Source organism: Vanessa cardui, chromosome 26 (genome assembly GCF_905220365.1).
Source record: "Vanessa cardui chromosome 26, ilVanCard2.1, whole genome shotgun sequence".
Classification (NCBI taxonomy): domain Eukaryota; kingdom Metazoa; phylum Arthropoda; class Insecta; order Lepidoptera; family Nymphalidae; genus Vanessa; species Vanessa cardui.
In genome coordinates, this window is record NC_061148.1 from 3,684,011 (window position 1) to 3,706,724 (window position 22,714).

Below are 22,714 nucleotides of genomic sequence, written 5' to 3' on the forward strand. Positions count from 1 at the left end.
ATTTAAGCTGTTAAACGGAACCATTGATAGCACCGAATTGCTGAGCTAGTTATCCCTCCGTGTACCATCTCGTTTGCCACGGCATCCCATCTCATTGCTCAAGCATAAACGGTACGGGACAAATCTTGCGTACCACTCCCTAATACCTGGGACGTGCAGGCAGTATTGGTAAATTTGTGAAATGGATGGTTCCATCGATTTGTTTTGCAACAGTTTAACAGAATTTAAAACAAAGATTTGTAATAGCTTTGTTAATCGATTGTAACTTGATTTGTGCTGTGTTTAGTCGTGACTGTAGCTGTGTTGTTGTTTTGAAGATTCGTGATTGTTTCTATTATTGACTCATCAGCTTTTGTTTGTTGTTCTTTTTTAAGCTAGTCTATTTATATCAATTAGCTTGTTTTGCATATTCATATCTACTTAATAATGACTTTACAGTCCTAGTTTGAGTTTTAATTTTAGCTTTATATGTTTTCGTATAGTTTTACTCTTTATGCAAGCTGTAACAACCTTTAAATGGAATTATATGTATAATTGCAACTTAAGGATTGATAATTTTTATGTAAAATATCCACATGTAATTTTTTTGGTGATTCTTTAATAAATAAATACCTAAAAATACGAATAATGCATCTTTTAGAATTCCTCATACAAAAAAACAGTGAATTATCAGAAAGTACTAGTTCTGTGAGTTTCATATTTTTGTATTTGTATTCTGATTGAACAAAATCATAAAATATCTTAAATATTTCACTTGTTTTAGCCAAATCTAAATAAATACTATAATCAAACTTAAAACGATTACTATAATTGTATTTCCATTATTATTAATAATCTATTACTTAATGATTAAATAGTTTCTAATTATAAAGTTAATAATTACAAATAAACCATTAGGAAATGACAATAACATAAATCGATGCAGTAGCTTTCGTCCTTTCCCGTTTAATTACTTCAGTTTGTTACAAACGGTCATTCTTACCAAGCTATACGCGTGTGCTAAATTTAAATACATATGTTCGTTGATTATTAAAAAAAATAGTAATTTCGATAAGAAGAAGACGAATTTATTAAGCTGAAAATGGAGGATGTTACGGCAACAACTACTTTCCCAAGTCTGGCTGTTGAGAATACAGTGCAACAAGATATAGTACCCTCAGGATCCCGAAATCTATCGACCAACGCTGAAATAGGAGAAAGTAATGATTTAGGAAATACTGATATTAAAAATGCTGAAGTGCAACCACATGTAGAAACAGAAAACATTGCTAGTAGAGGACGTTTTCGTAAATCAAATAAATCACAGAACACTGTGGTTGCAAAAAGTGGAACGGTAAAAGACAGATCACAAAAATCGCCATTAAATGAAACACCTTTAGTAGTGCCAAGCAAAGTTCATAAGTTAAATCTACCAGATAACTATCAGGGAAGCCAAATGTTCATGCCGACGGGCGAGCAGATATTCTGGGTTTGTCTAAATGCAAAATTACATATTAAATTTTTTTGCCAAAGACTTAGCTAGCGTCCAGACCTTTTTGTATAAGAGTTACATTTATCCAATCCATCCTCACAAATGTTCGCGTAGTATATATACTAAGCCTTGGATTGCATTTTCATATTTATATTTATGTTTTATCATAACACAATACTTATGATTTATAATGAACTAGTATTTCAACGGTACCTTTTACAGGACGAAAGTACATACTATATAGCAAATTAACTTTCTTTTAATTTAGTGATTGTAAAATATCATAATTATGCCTAAAATATATATAGAAGAATTAGTGTACCTAGCTTTACTATAATAGATGTATAATATTTGTAGCTGGGTGAAACTCATCCATCTGCATCAGACACCGCTTCGTATCAAGATTTCAAAGAAATTAGGTCTCAGTGTTTGGCTGACGGCAAATTGTTTAAAGATCCGGAGTTCCCAGCGGCATTTCGCAGTTTGTACAACAAGCAACGATCGGGTAAACGGCTGAAATGGCTCCGACCTAAGGTGAGATACATATATATTATACTAGATATACCCAGATAGGCTTTGGTCGCGTAAAAAATATGAATTAACTTACAAAGTACATAACTTAAAATATTAAATTGATGTAAGATGTCTTGTTTACAACACTTTACAACCATATTTGCAACCATATAAAACGATAGTGATGGAATACTATAGAAAGAGTCGGATTTAAAGGTCTGGAAGCCCTGGGACCACAAAACCGTGAAAGAGCAGCAGAAGCGTGAAGAAGTATAATTATATTATAGATAAATTTAATATTTTAATTTCAATCTTTTAAAATAATCATTAGTAAATATTTGGTAACTCTTCTTGATCTCTATTGTAGCACCACCCTAAATCTGATCTATAGAACTCTTCACTTATTTCAGATACTGTCATATTAACAATAGAACCTTACTTTACAATTAACCGTATAAAGTTTTTATGTTAGGGTTTATAGATCAGATAAAAACGAAACCCTTAATAATGATCAATGCCCTGTCTGTCCGTTCGAAAATTTCAAAGAGATCGTCTCTTTGAGCTTCCTCCTTTCCCCTTGTTATTAAAGATCAAAAGAATAACATTCTACATTATAACTTAGTGGTAGGGCTTTGTGCAAGCCCGTCTGGGTAGGTACCACCCACTTATCAGTTATTCTACCGCCAAATAACAGTACTCAGTATTGTTGTGTTCCGGTTTGAAGGGTGAATGAGCCAGTGTAACTACAGGCAACAGGGACATAACATCTTAGTTCCCAAGGTTGGTGGCACATTGACGATGCAAGGAATAGTTAATATTTCTTAAAGCGTCATTGTCTATGGGTGATGGCGACCACTTACCATCAGGTGGCCCATATTAGGATACATCAGAAAATTTGCAATTTATTTTAATCGCATTTTGAAAGGGGGAATCGCCTTTTGATTATTATTTTTATCGTCACAGAAAATTTGCGAAAATCCGCAACTGTTCGTAGAGGGCTACAGTCGCTTCGACGTCCAGCAAGGACAGCTGGGCGACTGCTGGCTGCTGGCCGCGGTCTCCACCCTCACCTTGCATAGAAAGTTAGTATAGTTTTGGATTTTTTGTATGAACAAAAATAAAGGAAAAAGCAGATGATATTTAGCGAAAGCTAATGGAGTATCAAATTCTCTTACGCCAGAAATCATTAATTTGTTCCGGTTTGAAAGCGATTGAATGTAAGTTACATGATGATGTGATTAACTATTTCAGTGGTGGTTATGATTAACAACCAAAACAAAGAAAATAACGTTAAAACTAAAACAACGGTTACATATTACAGCTATTACATACCATTAAAAAATAAAATATTGTTTCAGTCTGTTCTACCAAGTGGTACCAAATGACCAAAGTTTCGAAAAGGACTATGCCGGTATCTTCCATTTCCGGTAAGTTGTGTCTTTATTGTAAGAGAACCCTCGTATACCTGTGAGTTAACGTTCTGTGCTGATTCTTAATCTCTATTGAATGGAATATCATTACATAGTATAAAACGAAGTCACTTTTTAGTTTTTCTGTCCCTATATCCCTTTTTATGCTTAAATCTTTAACACTACGCAACGGATTTTGTTGCGGTTTTTAATAGATAGAGTGATTCGAGAAGAAGGTTTTTATACATAATACTTGTACATAATACAAATTTGATCATATGATCATATGATCATATGATCGGCCAACCTATACCATAAAAAAGTGAATAAAGCAAAAATGTATAAATGTTTAAGTATATTGTAGTCTTTTCACTGCATTTGGAACTTATGTTGTCTTAACTTATTGGAAAAGATTTAGCAGAATTCATGTTTTCGCATACAGATGCGATTTTTAAAGAGATTTCCATTGTGCTTGTAGTTTGGTTCCCACCACTATAGGGGTGCTACATGTTAAAGGTAGATTGTTTTCTTGTTTGATAGCGATATAATAACTCTAGTATGTGTTCCAGGTTCTGGCAGTACGGTCGCTGGGTGGACGTCGTGGTAGATGATCGTCTCCCCACTTACAGAGGGAAACTCTATTACCTGCATTCCTCCGAAAGGAATGAGTTCTGGGGTGCTTTGCTGGAGAAGGCTTATGCTAAGTGAGTAATACATACTATACAAGATCAGAAGAGGAATTAATTTAAAAAAATACGATCAATACGCAATTAGACTTGTGTGTGTAATATGTTATCGGTACTACTGGCCCTTACCCGCTTGTCGGACTTAAGATTCAGCTCTGAAATATGAGCCCTCCGGACATTCGTCCTGTTCTTTGAGACCGCTCGTCAGCTCAGAATGTAGGCTCATGTAGAGGTATGGAGAGCGCTTTTGGCCATGTTTAATTGACGTCACGACCCTTTTCCTGACGTCACTAGTCTGTGTAGTTATTTCCCTACAAAAGGAGAATAAAAAAGTAAAAAACCTAGCCATGCAACACGATAATAAATCTACCAGTTAGGATTGCGACACATTGGCAGCAGACCGACAAATTTGGAGGCATATCGTGAGAGAGGACTAAAAGAAAAGCTCGATGCAAAACGGCAAGGGAAAATATAAAAAAAAGGGAAGAAAAATGAATTCTCAAATACATTACTTTTTTTATATCGCTGAAGTAAAACATTTAAGCGCACGAAGCAGCGGTATATGATAACTCACCAGCTCCGAGGGCACAGGAATACCCTCTAAAAAACCGGGGATGCCCTATCCATCTCTTCAAGGATGCGCCACTACTACCTCACATACCTCGAGGCTCCAATAATATATCTAGACCTGTAATTATATTGTCTTTGTTTCAGATTACACGGTTCCTACGATGCACTTAGAGGTGGTTTTACATGCGAAGCAATGGTGGACTTCACTGGGGGCGTCACTGAGTCCTATCAAATGACGTCACTCCCCGATAACTTCTTTACCATACTCTTAAAGGCGTATGAGAGAAACTCGCTTCTGTGTTGCATGATCGATGTAATATTGTGTTACTAAAATATACCTAACATTTAAATTTTATAATCATTTTAGAATGCCGCTGCTTTATTTAAACTTATTTGTCCGACAATGTTTTAGTGAATGAAAATATATATACCTAAAATCTATAACAAAACATGTGGAATCAATTATTTATGTAAATGTAAAATTTTTATTCAGTCGAGTTTGTCGCTTGGATAAGATACAACGACAGCTCATTTTAAGCTCGCCTGGATAGGTACCACCACTCACTCTATCCTACCTTCCGTGAGTAAACCAGATTAAATAGAGGCACAATAAACATGACCGGTGGCGAATTGGGCGATGTAGGAGACGGAATTGCCTCAGAGTGCCAAGATATATAGATGTTAACTATTTACCATCAGACGGTCTGGTCTGCGCACCTACTTTTTTAAATTATTTAAAAAAAGACTTCACAGTTTACCGACCAAATTTAGTAATCCTGCTTGATTAAGTAATCCTGCTTGATGAAATCATAGTCTTGAATCTATGAAAGGAAAAAAATTAAAAACGGATTAGATCTACTACCTGATTAGGTAGTAGATCTAATCCGTTTTTAATTTTTTTCCTTTCATAGATTCAAGACTATGATTTCATCAGTTTCTTACAACGGCAAATATTTTGAAATTAAGAGAATGAATAATAAGACAGTGAACAAAATAACAGTAATAAGGATGTCGTTACAGCCCGACCCCAACGTACTGGAGGCGGAGACGCCGGCCGGCCTCATCCGCGGCCACGCCTACTCCGTGACGCGCGTCACGTACGTCGACTTCAAGAAGGGCTGCCGAGCCGACAAGATCCCACTATTGCGGCTGAGGAACCCCTGGGGAAACAAGGTCGAATGGAACGGCGCCTGGAGCGACAAGTGAGTATCGAGCGACTGTGTTCTCTGTACCAATCAGTATCATTACATATAAGAGACTCCCCTAGCTTGGAGGCCCACGGTGGGCGTGTCGATAGCATACGTAAGAGATCCCGTGAGGGGGTTCCCTAAAGGCTGAATGTGTACCGCTGGATTTTTAGTCTTTGTTACAGTTCCGTAATGCTTGAAGATGAAAGCTTTTAAATAACTAACTGTATTTCAACTAAAAGAGCAACAATTTCTTTCCCTAGGTCTCCGGAATGGCAATTCATTCCACAGTCAGAACGGGAGAAGTTGGGCTTGACTTTCAGCGATGACGGCGAGTTCTGGATGTCTTTCGAGGATTTCGTCAGTCATTTTGATAGGTGTGAAATAATACGCATTATATTAAAATAATACTAAAACATTTATTGATATGCACTAAAAATAGTTACTGTATGTATATATCTTGACCGCATAGAATAGTGGCAAGAATGCTAACAGCATTTCCTCGTTAAATCGCAATTCCGATCCTCTGGGCAAAAAACGAACCAGCCCTTCTGTCACCAGTGGAGGCAATTAACCGAGGTTTTATACTTTTGATGAAGCTTTTTGCACCACTACTCCAAGGGCCAAGCGTTTCGAGTAGTGTCTTCTGATTTTACATAACGCAAGTGCTTTAGCTATTTACATTGGGATCAGAGGAATGTATGTGATGTTGTCCATTATTTATTTTTTTTAATTATAAGATTTCTAAATGTTTTTAATAGCATTGCCTTTCTTATACAATTCTTATGTTTGTTATATTTAATGACAGAGTCGAAATGTGTAACCTGAATCCGGACTCCTTCAACATCAAGGAGTGCCCCGAAGGATGTACAAAGAAATGGGAGATGTCTGTTTTTGAGGGAAAATGGATGAAAGGTATGTAACATCGGTTACTCCGTTGTTGCTTAGAGGTCTTGGTAAACGAATTTCAAATATAAAACCGATAACTGCTGTCTTACGACGCGAAATTCTATAGCGACGAATAGCGCCAATTACTGCCTATTTACACAACCAATAGAAAGAGCTCCCTATCGCGCCATTCGACGTTAATCTTCGCTATACAATCTCGCGTGGTACATCAAGAGTAATCGGTTTTACGAATTTTGCTGATGCTACATCTAAGTTGTCTCGTACTATAACTACGTAAAATAGTTTTAATGAAAATTATTGTTTCCAGATATTTCGGCTGGAGGTTGCATGAAGTATCGCGATACCTTTTGGAAGAACCCTCATTACACCGTCACCTTAAAAGATCCGGACGAAGACGATGAAGAGAACAAATGTACCGTGAGTGATGTTTGTTATGAATTTACGTATTTTCTTACACAATAAAATCGTAACACATTACTATAATTGTAACTTTATCCTATAAATATGGTTTGAGTAAAATTTTGGATGTAAATACTGTTATTTTCCTTGGCCAATCCAAGGAATCAAAAATTTGCCAACTCTGAGGCATTTACTCTTACTTGTAGTATAGAACATTAATGTCGGCGTCATCTTCTAGATCATCGTATCTCTCATGCAGAAGAAATGTTACTACCGAAGTCAGCGAGGCCTGAGCTTGCTCCCCATAGGATTTGCAGTTTTCCGTCTCCCAGATCACCATGATGTTCAGAAGCCTTTCGAATGTAACTCCATTAACTCCAATGATTCCGTGGGATACACTAATTCTTTTACTAATCAAAGAGAAGTCTGGCAGCGGTAAGGAAATCATTACATAGTATAAAACAAAGTCGCTTAACGCTGTTTGTCTATGTATGCTTAAATCTTTAATATTACTATTAATACTGAAAAACTGTGAATATTGTAAAACATTCTGCAGTCCATTTAGTATCAGCAATGCAACCGTACGAGTAAGAAGGGGCGGGTCGCTAGTATAAATATTATAAAATTAAAATTCACATAATTTTTGTTACTGGTTATTAGCGACCTTTTCTTATTCATGAGATAGTTGGAAGTGGATATGTACTTTATCAGTCAATAAAAATATTGGATATTTCCGATAAAAAAGAAATGAAAACAATTGGCTTACTACTGATGGATCAGCCGACTACGAACAATGGATAGTAGGATAAATGTATGAAGCTCGCAAACGAGTTTAGTTATTCTATATTTAGTACACGTAAGCAAAACGAATCGTTAATTTAAAATTGGTGCAATTCTTTAGTATGTAATAGTAAATCTTTTATTAATTTCGTTTTATAATATTTTCATAAATGTGCTACAGTTACCAGTTGACACCGGGCTCCTATCTAATCGTGCCTTCAACCTTCATGCCCAATGAGGAAGGAGAATTCCTCCTACGTGTGTTCTCTGAGAAGAGCAATAATATGACGTATGTATATCTTATTATCTATTTATAAATTCACACATGAACATATAAGTCAAAGCTTAAGCACTTATATGCTACTTTTATTTTAAGGAACCTCAATTCCCAAATGTAGCATCTTGTTGATTTAGATTTTTTATAACTAACTGTCTCGTTGCTTGATTGGCTAGATTCATGGCTGCAGACCCCGAAATCCCCTGACAAAACTGATCGAATCGATAAAGTTGCCTAGTAAAAACTTTTCAGGATCGAGTCTGTAAGTTGCAAGTACATTCCCGTACCTCATAAAGCCCGTAAAGCTTTCCTGCGCCTGAAATCTTTCTGGTCAGATTTCCTGTCCCATCAGATAGCGGATGTGATACTGTATTACAAACTCGCCTACGCACTCGCGCATGTAATATGTCCTGCGTAGTTTATTAATCTCCTTTGGATTAGCCGTCTTGGCTGCAATCGGTCAGGATGTCAAAAATATAACAAATTTACTACAAAAAACAAAACTATCGTCTTTTTTTAATATATGTATGATAACCTATACTAATAATCTTTTATTTTTAGTGAAAACGACGAAGATGTCTTTATGAGCGATCTTGACGACAGGGTAAGTGGAATTGTTAAACCTACGTAAGTTTCCCACTGCCGGGCAAAGGACATCATAAATAAGTTTTGGAGCTTATCGCTGTCGTGGTATAACACTAATGCCCTTGCCTAACTTTCGATCGATTTTCACTTTTGATGGCATATTAATAAGAAACAAATTCTCTTTTGACATATTTATGCTGTTTTTTGGTATCTAGATTAATTTTTGAAATAATGCTATGGTCTTATCAAGGATATGTTACATAGGTTCACATGTTTACCGCATTTTATGTGCTCATAGCTCATAATTGAGTTTAGGTAGATAACGGCATTATAGACATACCACGGCAGAACTTGCACCGCGCTACTGTAATGCGAATTAGTGGATAAAAATGTGGCGAAACATTCACACGACACCTTCAGGTTTCCTCGCGATACTTTCCTTAGCGGCCGCAGGTATACTGTAATACTGCCACTTATACGCATATATATAGAGGGCTTTTACAAGCATCGTTTGGAAGTCAACAAGTATTAGCTCCAGACTTTTTTATCATCTATATTCTCTCTTGTTGAAAAATGTGCTTTATTATTTAATTTAATTTTATTATTATTTAAGAAAACTAGCATTATTCCTGATTGTTATAGGACATCAATTATATTTATGTCATATAACAATCAGGAAATTTTCTTTATTAATAATTTGCACACGTGCGAAGCCGGGCGGGTGTATTTTAGTTACGAAAAATACAGAAATAGTCTGTGGAGAAGATAATAAAATTCGCTGTAATATAACAATAAAAATATTGTTCATGCAGATTAAAAAATTGGCACTAAATCCTGAACCAGCGGATCCAATTCGAGCCTTATTCAACATCTTGGCCGGTGCTGATGGGGAGGTAGACTGGTGGGAATTAAAGGAGATTCTGGACTATGCTATGAGGGAGGGTAAGTGCGCTCAGTATGATAGAGTTCATTCCAAACCAATCTCGATAAAATATTAACATATTATTTGATTAGATAGAATCAGACCTTAAAATTGAAACCCGTATACTTGTACAGACTATAAATAAATTGTAAATAAACATTATTTACTGTAAAATGGACATAATAGATATAACGGCACTGGAGCGCCATTATTATCTTTGTCTCTTATTATAAGATTTGTATGACTCATCATGACGGCGTGTTGTTATAAATTCCAGAAATACAAGGTGGTATCGTATGATTACAATGTTGTAATGCTTTACATGCGTTCGTACAATTATTTTCAATACTTAAATCAAATAATGCACTGGGATTACAATTATAGACGTCGGCGATCCGTTTGCGAGACATACACCGCTTTTACCGGCCGTTATTCGTTGTCTTAGCAATATTAGCCATCTGGCGGCGCTGCACGTCAAACGTTTCACTAGAGTAAGCTTAACTCACCCTAGTCCAATAATCAAACCTTTACAATTTAATTCAACATTAATCAAATAGATAGCATTATATGTTAGTAAGTGTAACGGTTTTATATTAAGTGAAGATTTTCACTTTACTTAACTGTATAATATATCCGATTTTTTACTGGTCTTATCTATACTTGAATATTAAAAAGCACGGGTATTGGGTACGGGAGTGTAATGTAACTTCTTTGTAACTCCGGCACAATATTTAATTTGCAAACATTTTATAACATATTCCTAATATGTTTTATAATTATTCCACCTCCTTCAATTGCTTCAATCTGCTCAAGCCGAGATGACTGTTATAGACACATTAATATTTGATCTAGACAGATATCAACATCATACAGACCAATTTACCGGTTATTACCCACTATAAGTAGGCAAGTGCAACAGCAAGATTCACTATGTTCTTCATTGCCAATGTGCCATGAAAGAAGATGTTATATGCCTTATGCATGTAGTTATAGCAATGGCTCACTAACCCTTCTAACCAATACACAACATGACTAAGTATTGCTGATTGGCGTTAGAATATATGATAAATGGATATGTCCAGAAGGCCAGAATAGGCAAAAAATAGTTTGTAATTGAGTACAGCAATTTCAGTTGGACTTTTTTGGTCTTTATCAACGACCAAGCCCTACCAATCTGCTTCATCCTTTGGCTTTGCGTCGACATGTTTGATCACTCTGCATCTTCTACCGAAATTTTCACTGGTAACGTTCCAACGATTCGTTCGGATTTATCCCGACTATGGAATTTCACCTTCGGATATCTTGTCAAAATTCGAAGTTTCACTCGCTTGAAGTCCGATCTTTATGTCCGATAATCCACAACACCGCGATTCTTAAGACATTTTCTGCCTCGCACAACAACTCTGTTAAACTAACTTTCGCCGGCAGTTGTTCCGAACCGTTTTCAAACTTTGGAACCTTCAATAAAAGAGTGTAGGTACTCCTTCCTTAAAGGCCGACAACGTACCTGCAAGTCTCCCCGGTTTTGTAGATGTCCATGGGTGGTGGTAATCACTATTACGCGTATTTTGTGCCTCCTACTCAGTTGCTACTACAACATTAAAAGAAAAATCTGGACGCCATATTTCTTGGGATATAATTTACAAGCTCGTTGATAAGTTTGCTATTAATTAATCGTAGTAAGAAGAAATGGATAATAAATAAATAACAAATATGTAAATCTCCCTCACTCTGAAATAAGACAATTCTAAGATAGGTCATTAATACCTTGATACAAAAGAAAAAGTAAAGAGGTTTAAATAAAGCCATTTAGTTATAAAGAGGAAATCACTTCCATGTTCGAAGACTTGTTCAGAAAATAATAGAAGGAATCCAAGAGTCGAACGACGGCGTGCATTTTAATTTATCTCGCGCAGTTGGCTAGTATCTCTTGAAAACTAGCCGTAGTATTTCGACGCTAACTGTATATGAATGAATACAGAGATAGCCATGCGTCACGAAGTCGATGCCGGGGGAGTAGACCAGCAAGAGCAGAACTGTCTAAAGCAGCTGCTGTGTACTCTATGCACTAACATCATTTTGAGTTTGAGTTTGAGTTTGAGCAAAATTGCAAATTGCCCCGTTGTTTGATTGTGATTCAGTAAATAAAACCGTATTGGTTTATGTCGCCATAATGGACCTCATTGATTTTACTTTCAACAATTTATTATGGCTTATGGCTTCTTCTATCTTACCTAGCTGGTCAAATCCTTTGTTAGATCAGTAAAATGTTTTGTGTCAAGATATTGTATCAGTTTGGCAGATTTCAGTGTTTACACTCTCGTACCTCGGAATACTCGTAAAACCATCCTGCGTTTTTGCTCTATAAAAGTGTGTCTGTATACACTCTTGTATTACAATATTCAACTTGCGGTTGGTTGATTTTTTTCGAATAAGCGTTTATAGAACTTTTAAATTAAGAATAATAACGACGTATTACTTAATTATAGATAGTTAAGTCTTTCCAGTGATTTGGAATATGTCGAACTAATTAGAAAGTAGTAACTTATTGGTTCACTAAATTCTTGATTTCTTTGTTTAGTTTGACAGTACTCCATTGAATGATTCTGTTCCGGATAACTTTAAAGTAATTTACTGTCTCTAAGCCGAGATCCTAGGGGATAATTTAAAGGACTTAGGGCTTTGGACACAAACCTTATATTTCTTTATGGTAAAAACGGTACCGCATATAAAGTGATTTAAGACTAAAGATGAATAGTCTACAAACTACAATATTTAGTGTTAAGAAATGGCAAATATAAATTATAATCAACGTAAATACTAAAAACATTATCAGATATACCATCTTATCAGATTTCGCCTTTTAATTCTACCTTCATTGTGTATCGAATATTGCAGAACTTCAAGGTGAAGGTTTCTCCGAGAATGTCTGCAAGAGGATGATCGAGATGCTGGATAAGGACGACACCGAGGGTCACGGCGCCGTCCCGTTGAAACACTTGCGTGACGCGCTGCACTCGGCCGGGTACACGGTCAACGCGCATTCGGTCAACGAGCTCGCACAGGGGCGACACTTTAACCTACTTACACTAGATATGGGCAATATCCGAATTTTGTGACATCGTTTGTGTTTATTTTTATGGAATAGGTTGGTGGACGAGCGTATGGGCCACTTGATAGTAAGTGGTCACCATCACCCATAGACAATGACGCTGTAAGAAATATTAACTATTCCTTACATCGTCACTGCGCCACCAACCTTGGGAACTAAGGTGTTATGTCCCTTGTGCCTGTAGTTACACTGGCTCACTCACCCAAACCGGAACACAACAATACTGAGTACTGTTATTTGGTGGTAAAATAACTGATAAGTGGGTCGTACCTACCCAGACGGGCTTGCACAAAGCCCTACCACCGAGTAAACTTTCCGACGAATTCCGAATTTAGATTAGTTTTGATGTATCGAACATATGTATGTTTTTATTCTCACTCTTTTTATGTTTAGCCTCGATCTCAATATCAAATATGGCATTGCGTATTGATAAAAATGTACCGTCGGTTTGAAATACCTCAGAAACCAAAGAGGCCTCGTACCTACGATGACAAACTCAGCGAGATTATAATCTCTTTAGCAATTTATATTGTTATTTATGCCGGGACCAAGAGGGTATCCTGTGTTCTAAAGTTTGTAATCCTCGAAAATACATTACTAAAAACTAATTTACAATTAAAGTTAATAATCACCTAAAATTATCTGGGATCCCGTTATGAAAGCGTATCATTACTATTTAACTATTCTGTTCTAGATTTTTATTTGTTCCTGATTCTGAAAGTATGAATGTTAGAATTTGTAGTAAGTTCTTTAATATTTTCTTCTTTATCTAGATTTAATAAACGATTTGTTTCTATATGAACAGACACAGCTCAGACTGTGCCTTGTGCGACTCAAGACCGAGATCAGAAATACAGCATGACGTATAAACAACTATGTGTCGCATATGAGAGTTCACGTTTAATTACAATATTGTTCTACACAACTACTTCTGTTATACGTACAGAGTCGGATTTAAAGGTCTGGAGGCCCTGGGGCCACAAAGCAGTGGATGCTCTCGACCAACAGGAGCGTGGAGATCCTAATAATTATATCATGGATTAATGGATTCGCTTAAGCTTTTATTAATTTGAATCAGTAAGTATTTCTTGACTGATATCGGTAACTTTTAAAATATTAAGTAGTAAGATTATTATAATTTGACTATATCTCGGTATTTGTTAACTCACTGAAAACTTTTGTGGCCCCCACCTCTGTGGAGGCCCAGTGAAGTTGCCCCGGTTGCCCTTCCCTAAATCCGGCCCTGAATACGTAGTTCATATTTAAACGTATTTAATACTTCAAAATTGAAACGATTTTTTTTTTTGAAAAAAAAAGGAGGTGGAGTTTGTTCGCTTATTTACGATTTAAGTTTATGCGTTAATATATATGCGATACATTAATACTTTGACATTCCTTGTATTTCCAACTTAATAAATTTCTAGGCTTCATCAAAAAATCCCTTTTTTTACAAGTGTGTGCTAAAACTATAATATATCTCATGTAGTCATAGATAACAAATATGTACTGTAAGTGCAGAACTGTCAATTTGACTTGTTGAATTTTATTGAATGTGTTATATGTATGTGATGTATTTTTATTTCTATTATGTATTTTTTTATCCAATAAGAGGAATAAATGTATTTCCTCGAGCTGTTATTTATTATTTTAACTCTCTCGTCATAATTAACCTTTGTTGGAAATATATAAATCCCATTAATAGAAAATTTATCTGTCTATAACCTTAATGTATTTTTTATTATGTGTACAAATAATACAGAAATGACATCAAGATGAAAAAATAATATGGTTACTTCGTTGATTTTACGTGAAAGACCAACTCTCCTTCCGACATATCAAATAAATAACTTGTAAAATATGGGTATTGTTTAACAAAAACAAACATTGCACTCCAAAGCTGCCGATTGTCTATGAGAGGCTGGAGCTAGTTAAATGTATTTTTTTACTTTGGTACAAATAATCAAAAATCTAAATCAACACCACCCTTTCGTTGGTCGTCCACTTCCTCTGTGTCCAAAGTCAAGATCTTCCTCACAACATGGTCCTCATTCCTCCGACTCGTATATATGTATATTTAATAATTAAAATAAGAGATGAAACGGATATCCGGTAACTATCCGGTACTCGGTCTATCCGGCCACCAAAATACTATCCGGCCGAATACCGGATAGCTACTATTCGGAATTATTAAGAAAAATATTTTTGTGTAATTATTGGCTTAATCTAGTTAGTCATAGAATTACTTGTCTTGAATAGTTTTATGATTATAATATTTGATTTATATGTAAATAATAAATTAAAGTACTACGTCGAAATATTCACTGTCACAAGATTCTAATAATATAACGTTCATCTAATACTTTTTTTCATTTTGACTTCATGCAATCCGCGACGAAAACTTTTTAAGCTGCAATTACGTCGTAATTTTATTTTACATCCTTATCCATAACTGCTGCATAATAAATTTAGGGATAATTAAAAAGAGGGACACAAAACCTAGTGGATCAAAGATTCTAATAGATGTCGATAATATAAATCGCTTAGCTATTTTCTGAGTTATGACATGTGAATCGCCAAGACAGTTGGGTGATTTAAACGAAGGAATGCCTCACACAGAATCTAGCATTGGACAAGCGACGGGTGTGTTGTACAAAATGCCTTTCACATGCCTGCTCGCTGTCATTTAAATGAACTTTAGAAGGAATCTCCTTTACTTCCCAAAACACACTTATTTTAGTATGAGGATCATCATCACCTTGTACAAAATTAGTAAGAACAGTATTACATTTCACATTATTATTAATTTGCTTGCTAAACAAAGGCACATGACCTCCAATAAGCCAGCCCAAATTGAACTGTGTAATCTAGGACACCCTGGACCCAAAACAGATCCGAACCGAGGAGCATATCAACTTGAGACGGTTCATAAAACTTGGGATCCCCTAGGATAATATTACTAGGAATTTTAAGTGAATTAATATCAAAACTAGAATTAGGTAGCGAACAAGTAAGTTGGTTCATGACATAAAAATTGTATGTAACATTAAAAGACGTATTAAATGATTTAATTTGAACAACACAACATTCTGTGTTAGTTTCTGAATAATTGTTACCAAAATCAATAACTTTCTTAGTAGAACTTAAAGGGGTGATATCTAGTGACAAGTTTCCTTTCAAATTTAAAGTTAAAAATGAGGCTTGACTGCCACAATCTAACAAGGCGCGCACGGTTACCGATTTACGCGTCCTTGGATTGACAGCCTCAATCAGAGCCGTTGACAGTAGGACTTGACTAATATTATCATTACAAAAGTTAGCTTGTGTGTCGACAGAGCTAATATTGCTTACAGCAGTATTTGTTTTGCCTTCGATATTTGTAGTAAGGAGCAGGAGTGAGTTGTGCCTTTTTTACACTCTCGGCAAAGACCAAAGCGACATTGACTAGAAAAATGACCAGGCTTCAAACAAATTTTACATAGTTACAATTTAGTCGCCTGGGTAATACAATCACTAACGCCCATCTCCCTAAATGATGGACAATCAAACTATGCTCAGTAGAATTAAAACAAGTACATAAATGATTGATTTACCATGATTAGACTTAGAAGAGCTCTCAGCCCTACTGCGGTGTACTGATTCTAGAATGGATGCACGATCATTCAGAAACTTGTAAAAATCTCTAAGCGTGGGTATCAGTTGACATCGTACTACGGTGTTCCTCCCATCTCATGAATGTGTTACTGTCCAGCTTAGATGAAACCAATTGTATGATAATAACATTCCAATGTTCAGTTGGCTGTCCTAGACTGTTTCCTGAATTCTTACTCACGTGATCGACTACTATTTCTCAGATTATTTATTTAATGCGGTAATATTAAAAAGCGAACTGAGGTGATGATCTATCAATAAACGTTTGTTGTCATAACGCTGTAATAGCAGGTTCCAAGCCTCCACATATTTATTTGAAGACACTTCGAGATTCGCAACAGTAGGAGCTGGTTCCCCCTCTAAATATGAAAGTAAATAATGAAACTTATTGACGAGGCTAATTCGACTATTTTGATGAACTAGAGATTTGAATGTATCTCGAAATTCCATCCACTTAAAATGCGAACCATCAAACTTAGCAATGTTAATTAACGGAAGCTTAAAACCGGTGTCACTATGTTCGAGCCCCCAATGGCTTATACTATGATAGTTACTAGATTCGCGGTCACTATCAACGTGACTGTGCGCCTGCAACAGGGTTTGAGCCTCCACAATATGGCTAATAAAGGCACTCTCAATGTATTCTCATTCCGCGAGCACCTCGTCTAACTTATTAACATTAATAACTTCAATCTCGCTTTGTAAATCGTCAAATACAAAAACTTCAAACCTACTAAGCTTAAGAGTAAGTTCGGCCCTTTCTGTCGTAGTAACGTTTCCAACTTATCGAATCTATCAATATAAACTTAGTTATTTGTAATTTTATATATGTCGGCGCGGAGCAACGAATTTAAGAAAAACACGTGTCTAGAAATGATTATTTTAATAATTTAAAACTGTTTCATTGTTAAATGAATAATTTTTAGTGAATTTGGAAATGTTAAATTACTCTGAAATATTTTAATGTTTGTAAACAACTGTTATCTTGAGTGAATAAGTCTACCCACCTATTTTTGTTATAAAAGATCAAGCGCCCGTCGGTATCGACAGACTTGGTCGAGCCGTCGGAGCGATCGGACAGTCTCATATTGGAATAAATCAGAGAGGATTATTTCCTGAGTTTTATTTCATACCACCGAAGATGGTTAAAGATCGAAACCCTGACACTCGTGACGTCAGCTATGACGTCATTTGTTTTTAAAAACGGGCTCGGGCATGCTTCCTCCGTTATATATAACAGAACTACGCTTTGTAATTAGTTCCACCAAGTTTTTTGTATCGTCCTCGATTCCCATCGTAAAATATTAAAGATTATTGCAAAATTCGTGAGGAAGAAATTAAATTAAAGCTTAAAACTAAAAATATCGAATGAAAAACGCTCACGTCCCTTTCCGGTGGTATCTGCCGCACGGGAGGTCGAGGTGGTGCCTCAGCGGGCAGACATAGCCAGCGACGTGGCGGTGGTGGCGGGAAGTATCGGTCCCGCTCACTATAGCGACAACCCTGAAATGTTCGGCGGTATGGTCACCACACAGAATGTGGACGTAGGACAGAACAAATGACGGAATTTAGGGTTAAATTTCGATATAAAATTTACTAGCGGCAGCCTTTAAAAGAACTAAATAAGGTCAATTTAAAATTTAACAATTATATTTGATATTAATATATGTCTGACATTGTTTAAATATAATAAGTAAACGGAAAACTTACTTATTTTCTAGAGAGAACTCGACTATAAAATCGGGTGACGCAATACATTCACAAAGGCATGTAATTACGTATTAGATTATTATGTTTGCACAAGTCAAAACCATTAAAAAATGTTCAGAAAATGATTGAAAAGAGACTAGAATACAAGAAGGGACACTTAGTTGCAATTATAGTCTGCTGCGTTGTGAGTAGTCTGAAGTCTAACGACCGGCAATGCTAGCTCCGTGTTCCTTTCAAATGCGCATAAATGTTCCGTGGGTTTAGCTCGTTCCTCAATACTTGACTGGACTCCGTGCGGTGCTGCCCGGTAGCTGATTACTATGGCGCTGTTGCTGACCAATTCCAGCAGGACTCCAAGCTTCCACAATCCAAATGCTTGAATCAATATTACCTTCGACAGAATATGTCCTGTCATGATCGCCAATTATGTCTATTAATTAAACACTGGAGTCCGAACTCAAACAATCCGAACTCAATTAAAAAAAAATGCTTTAAAACTAGTTTAATCTTGATATTATTGCAATATATAATTATAAATTGTTCCGTTGTCGTTAGTAGTTAATAAGTGAATAAAAAAAAACAAAAGAAGATCACGGAACATTCGATTTTACATATTACTTTTTCTTTTTGAATGTTGTAAAAAAAGGTTTTATATATGGCAAAATAATGTTGATTAAGATTAGATAAATTTAGATGTTTATATAGTATAGATATAATTAAAATTAAAATCGCAGGCACGAACACGTCCTTCTTGGGAGTTTAACATGTGATGGGGGTATGATATGTGCGTGTTGTACTTAACGCAAAAAAATTGTACGAAGATAATGTTACTTGTTGGAATACTATTATTATATTTTGAATTTATATACGAATAAAGCAATTATTTCTTTATAATGGGTAAAAAAGGGGTAAAAAATTTTGCTACACGTATTAATATATGTATAGATTAGCTATTGTTGTAGTATTACTACACAGATCAGTGACTGAAACTTTAAGTCGATTAATGTCATGTGTCAACTCCACTTTATGTATTGTCTATATATGTATATTTCTGACATTGGCAGAATGTTTTGCTAAGTAAAGAAAAAAAAGGCGTTAGGACCCCAGTGTGTAAATGTGCTACATACATGTGTCAGCGGCTGTTTCATTTGTTGTATGAAACAGCCATGTTATTGTTGTTGTATGTCAGATTGTCATCGAATAATAATTCTGTTATATCTTTTAATAAGTCTATGTTTTATATATTTTAGTGTACGTTTATAAAATAATGAATTGATGTTCCCGATTTGATGCTACCTGTTGACTTCCAGGCAGGATATATTAATTTAAATAATTGTATTAACTAACATGAATTTGTACTTTTTAAATGTTGAAAAAGAGTAACTACTGAGTTCCTTGCCGGTTCTTCTCGGTAGAATCTACTTTCCGAACCGGTGGTAGCTTCACTTAATTGTTAAATGACGATTCAAAAGTGCTTGTGAAAGCCCACTTGAATAAACTTTATATTGATTTTGATTATAGCGTTCGCATCGCATCGGGATAATCTTTTACATTCGTATCAAAAGATAAACAAGATTAGTGCGTTTATAATACTGGTTAGTTTTAGTCACTAGTATTAGCATTAACCATTGTTTTCTTTAATCCATGCTGAAAACTGGTATACATACTACTATGGAGGTCGTTAATCGACACTCAAGGATTAATGTTATCATAATGGTGTACAGGAAAAAAGTGTATCTTAATTGTTTCTTAAAGTAGAAGTTTAATTATAATGTACCTCTAATTGGATATTAATTAATAGTAAATTTTAAGAATCATATTACGCTGAATGCATGATATAAATGTAATCCATTAAAAATACTGTAGCGTTAAAAACACTACAACAACAACCTGTATATTTTCCACTGTTGGGCTTCCCTTTGAGGAAAAGGTTTGGAACATATTCCATCACGCTGTTCAAATGCGGGTTGGTGGAATACACATGTGGCAGAATTTCTATGAAATAAGACAGCGATTGATGCTATTAATGACGATCTTGTTTTAATCTCTGAGTGTAGTAAGCAATATGAACATCAATCCAAGTAAATCGCAGGCAATCATAATTGGTAGTCCAGGCATGATCTCGAGGATAGATTTATTAAATTTACCATGTGTTAAATTCAGAGGTACTACAATATCCAACTACTCCAACGTTAAAGATCTCGGTGGGTATGTAGACCAGACGTTATCATGGTCAGTACAGATAAAAGAGGTCAGTAGGAAAATATTCGCTGCGTAGAGCTTATTACGGCGACTCCTATCTGTACTTCCAATTCCTACCAAAATTATGCTAGCAAACTCTCTCCTTTTATCAATTCTAGATTACGCAGATGCAAGCTATCCTGATCTCAACGAGGACCAACTTAACAAACTCGAGCGATTTTAAAGTATTGCTATTCGATTCGTATTTTGCCTACGAAAATATGACCATGTCTCCGAATATCGTTCAAGACTCAAGTGGCTTCCTATACGTCTTCGCCGGAACTTGCATGTTCTTTCCCTTCTGTTCTGTGCGCTATTTAACTAAAGGTTTCCTATTTATGTAAAGGAAAAAATTTGAATTTCTTGGGGATCCTTCGTTACCTATTAAGATTTAAGCGGCACCTACCACTTAAAATGCCTGTACACAAAACAAAATTTCTAAACATAAGCCGTAAGGTTATGGAATGCCCTTCCAGTAAAGTTATAAAGGCTCCCTTAATTTTAGCTAAAAGAACCGTTAAAACTATTACCTAAACAATAATTTAGACGACTTTAATTAATGACCTTTATATAACATTTATTATGTATTTTTATATCATTTTATTATCTTAAGTATGTATTAGTATATAATAGAGATATATATTATTTATACATAATATTTATATATGTAGTAAGTATAAGTATTAGTGTGTAAATATTTGTATGTAAGTTTATGACTGCACCGCCTACGCCGATGGTTTTAAAATCTCCCTTTGATTGGGTCTGAAAGAGATGGCTAATAAGCCATAAGTCCGCCCGTTGTAACACTTTTAATCTACTTCTTTTTTTTATTATATATTTTTTTAGTTTGTGGTGAGCAATAAAGTATAATTAAATAATTACAAAATGAACGATATTTCTTTAATTTATATAAAAAATAGTTAAGGCCCCAATGTCGAGCCTTGCGGCACACCTCATGCAAGTGATCCTAGAAAAGTGTGTCATATTCTCAGACCTAAAACGATAATAGTGTTGTTTGGAAATAGTAACGAGTCGTTAAATGTATTAAAAGCCTGCAAAATGCTGGGTTTCCTATTTAGAAACGCTTAGCAATTTAGGAAACTCGAGACAAAAAACTACTCTACGCAAGCCTGGTCCGTAGTAAACTAGAGTATGGAAAAGTGGTTTGGAATCCAAGCTACCAAATACATAAAGATCGCTTAGAAAGTATACAAAGAAGATTTACTAAATTTTACTCAGTAAGATCTAACAAAAAACTACACTACGATGAGAGGTTGAATAGATTCTCTATTAGCTCATTATCTGATAGACGTACACTTGCTGACATGACTTATCTATTTAGGCTGTTAAACGGAACCATTGATAACACCGAATTGCTGAGCCAGTTATCCCTCCGTGTACCATCTCGTTTGCCACGGCATCCCATCTCATTGCTCAAGCATAAACGGTACGGGACAAATCTTGCGTGCCACTCCCTAATACCTAGGATGTGCAGGCAGTATGGGGAAATTTGTGAAAGGGATGGTTCCATCGATTTGTTTTGCAACAGTTTAACAGAATTTAAAACAAAGATTTGTAATAGCTTTGTTAATCGATTGTAACTTGATTTGTGCTGTGTTTAGTCGTGACTGTAGCTGTGTTGTTGTTTTGAAGATTCGTGATTGTTTCTATTATTGACTCATCAGCTTTTGTTTGTTGTTCTTTTTTAAGCTAGTCTATTTATATCAATTAGCTTGTTTTGCATATTCATATCTACTTAATAATGACTTTACAGTCCTAGTCTAAATTTTAATTTTAGTCTTATATGTTTTCGTATAGTTTTACTTTTTATGCAAGCTGTAACTACCTGTAAAGGGAATTATATGTATAATTGCAACTTAACGATTGATAATTTTTATGTAAAATATTCACATGTAATTTTGTTGGTGGTTCTTTAATAATTAAATAAATAAATACCTAAAAATACGAATAATGCATCTTTTAGAATTCCTCATACAAAAAAACAGTGAATCATCAGAAAGTACTAGTTCTGTGAGTTTCATATTTTTGTATTTGTATTCTGATTGAACAAAATCATAAAATATCTTAAATATTTCACTTGTTTTAGCCAAATCTAAATAAATACTATAATCAAACTTAAAACGATTACTATAATTGTATTTCAATTATTAATAATCTATTACTTAATGATTAAATAGTTTCTAATTATAAAGTTAATGATTACAAATAAACCATTAGGAAATGACAATAACATAAATCGATGCAGTAGCTTTCGTCTTTTCCCGTTCAATTACT

At 35.2% G+C, this 22,714-nt stretch overlaps 1 protein-coding gene across 1 annotated transcript; it reads left to right on the forward strand.

Annotated features, from left to right (window-relative positions):
* Positions 1-1,081: 1,081 nt before the first annotated feature.
* On the forward strand, positions 1,082-13,682 carry LOC124540648 (calpain-B-like). The gene is made up of 16 exons (XM_047118314.1): positions 1,082-1,468; positions 1,829-2,005; positions 2,948-3,066; positions 3,343-3,411; positions 3,963-4,097; positions 4,794-4,962; positions 5,670-5,851; positions 6,100-6,213; positions 6,645-6,751; positions 7,053-7,162; positions 7,383-7,579; positions 8,106-8,213; positions 8,763-8,805; positions 9,599-9,728; positions 12,607-12,807; positions 13,594-13,682. The coding sequence occupies exons 1-16, from the start codon at positions 1,082-1,084 to the stop codon at positions 13,680-13,682; spliced, it is 2,337 nt and encodes a 778-aa protein (XP_046974270.1).
* The last annotated feature ends 9,032 nt before the right edge of the window (positions 13,683-22,714 follow it).

Excerpts from the sequence above, each read along its gene's own strand:
- LOC124540648 (XM_047118314.1), top strand. The coding sequence starts at position 1,082 with ATGGAGGATGTTACGGCAACAACTACTTTCCCAAGTCTGGCTGTTGAG. Across the intron at positions 3,412-3,962 it reads GCCGGTATCTTCCATTTCCG|GTTCTGGCAGTACGGTCGCT; the intron begins GTAAGTTGTGTC and ends TATGTGTTCCAG. Across the intron at positions 5,852-6,099 it reads AACGGCGCCTGGAGCGACAA|GTCTCCGGAATGGCAATTCA; the intron begins GTGAGTATCGAG and ends TTCTTTCCCTAG.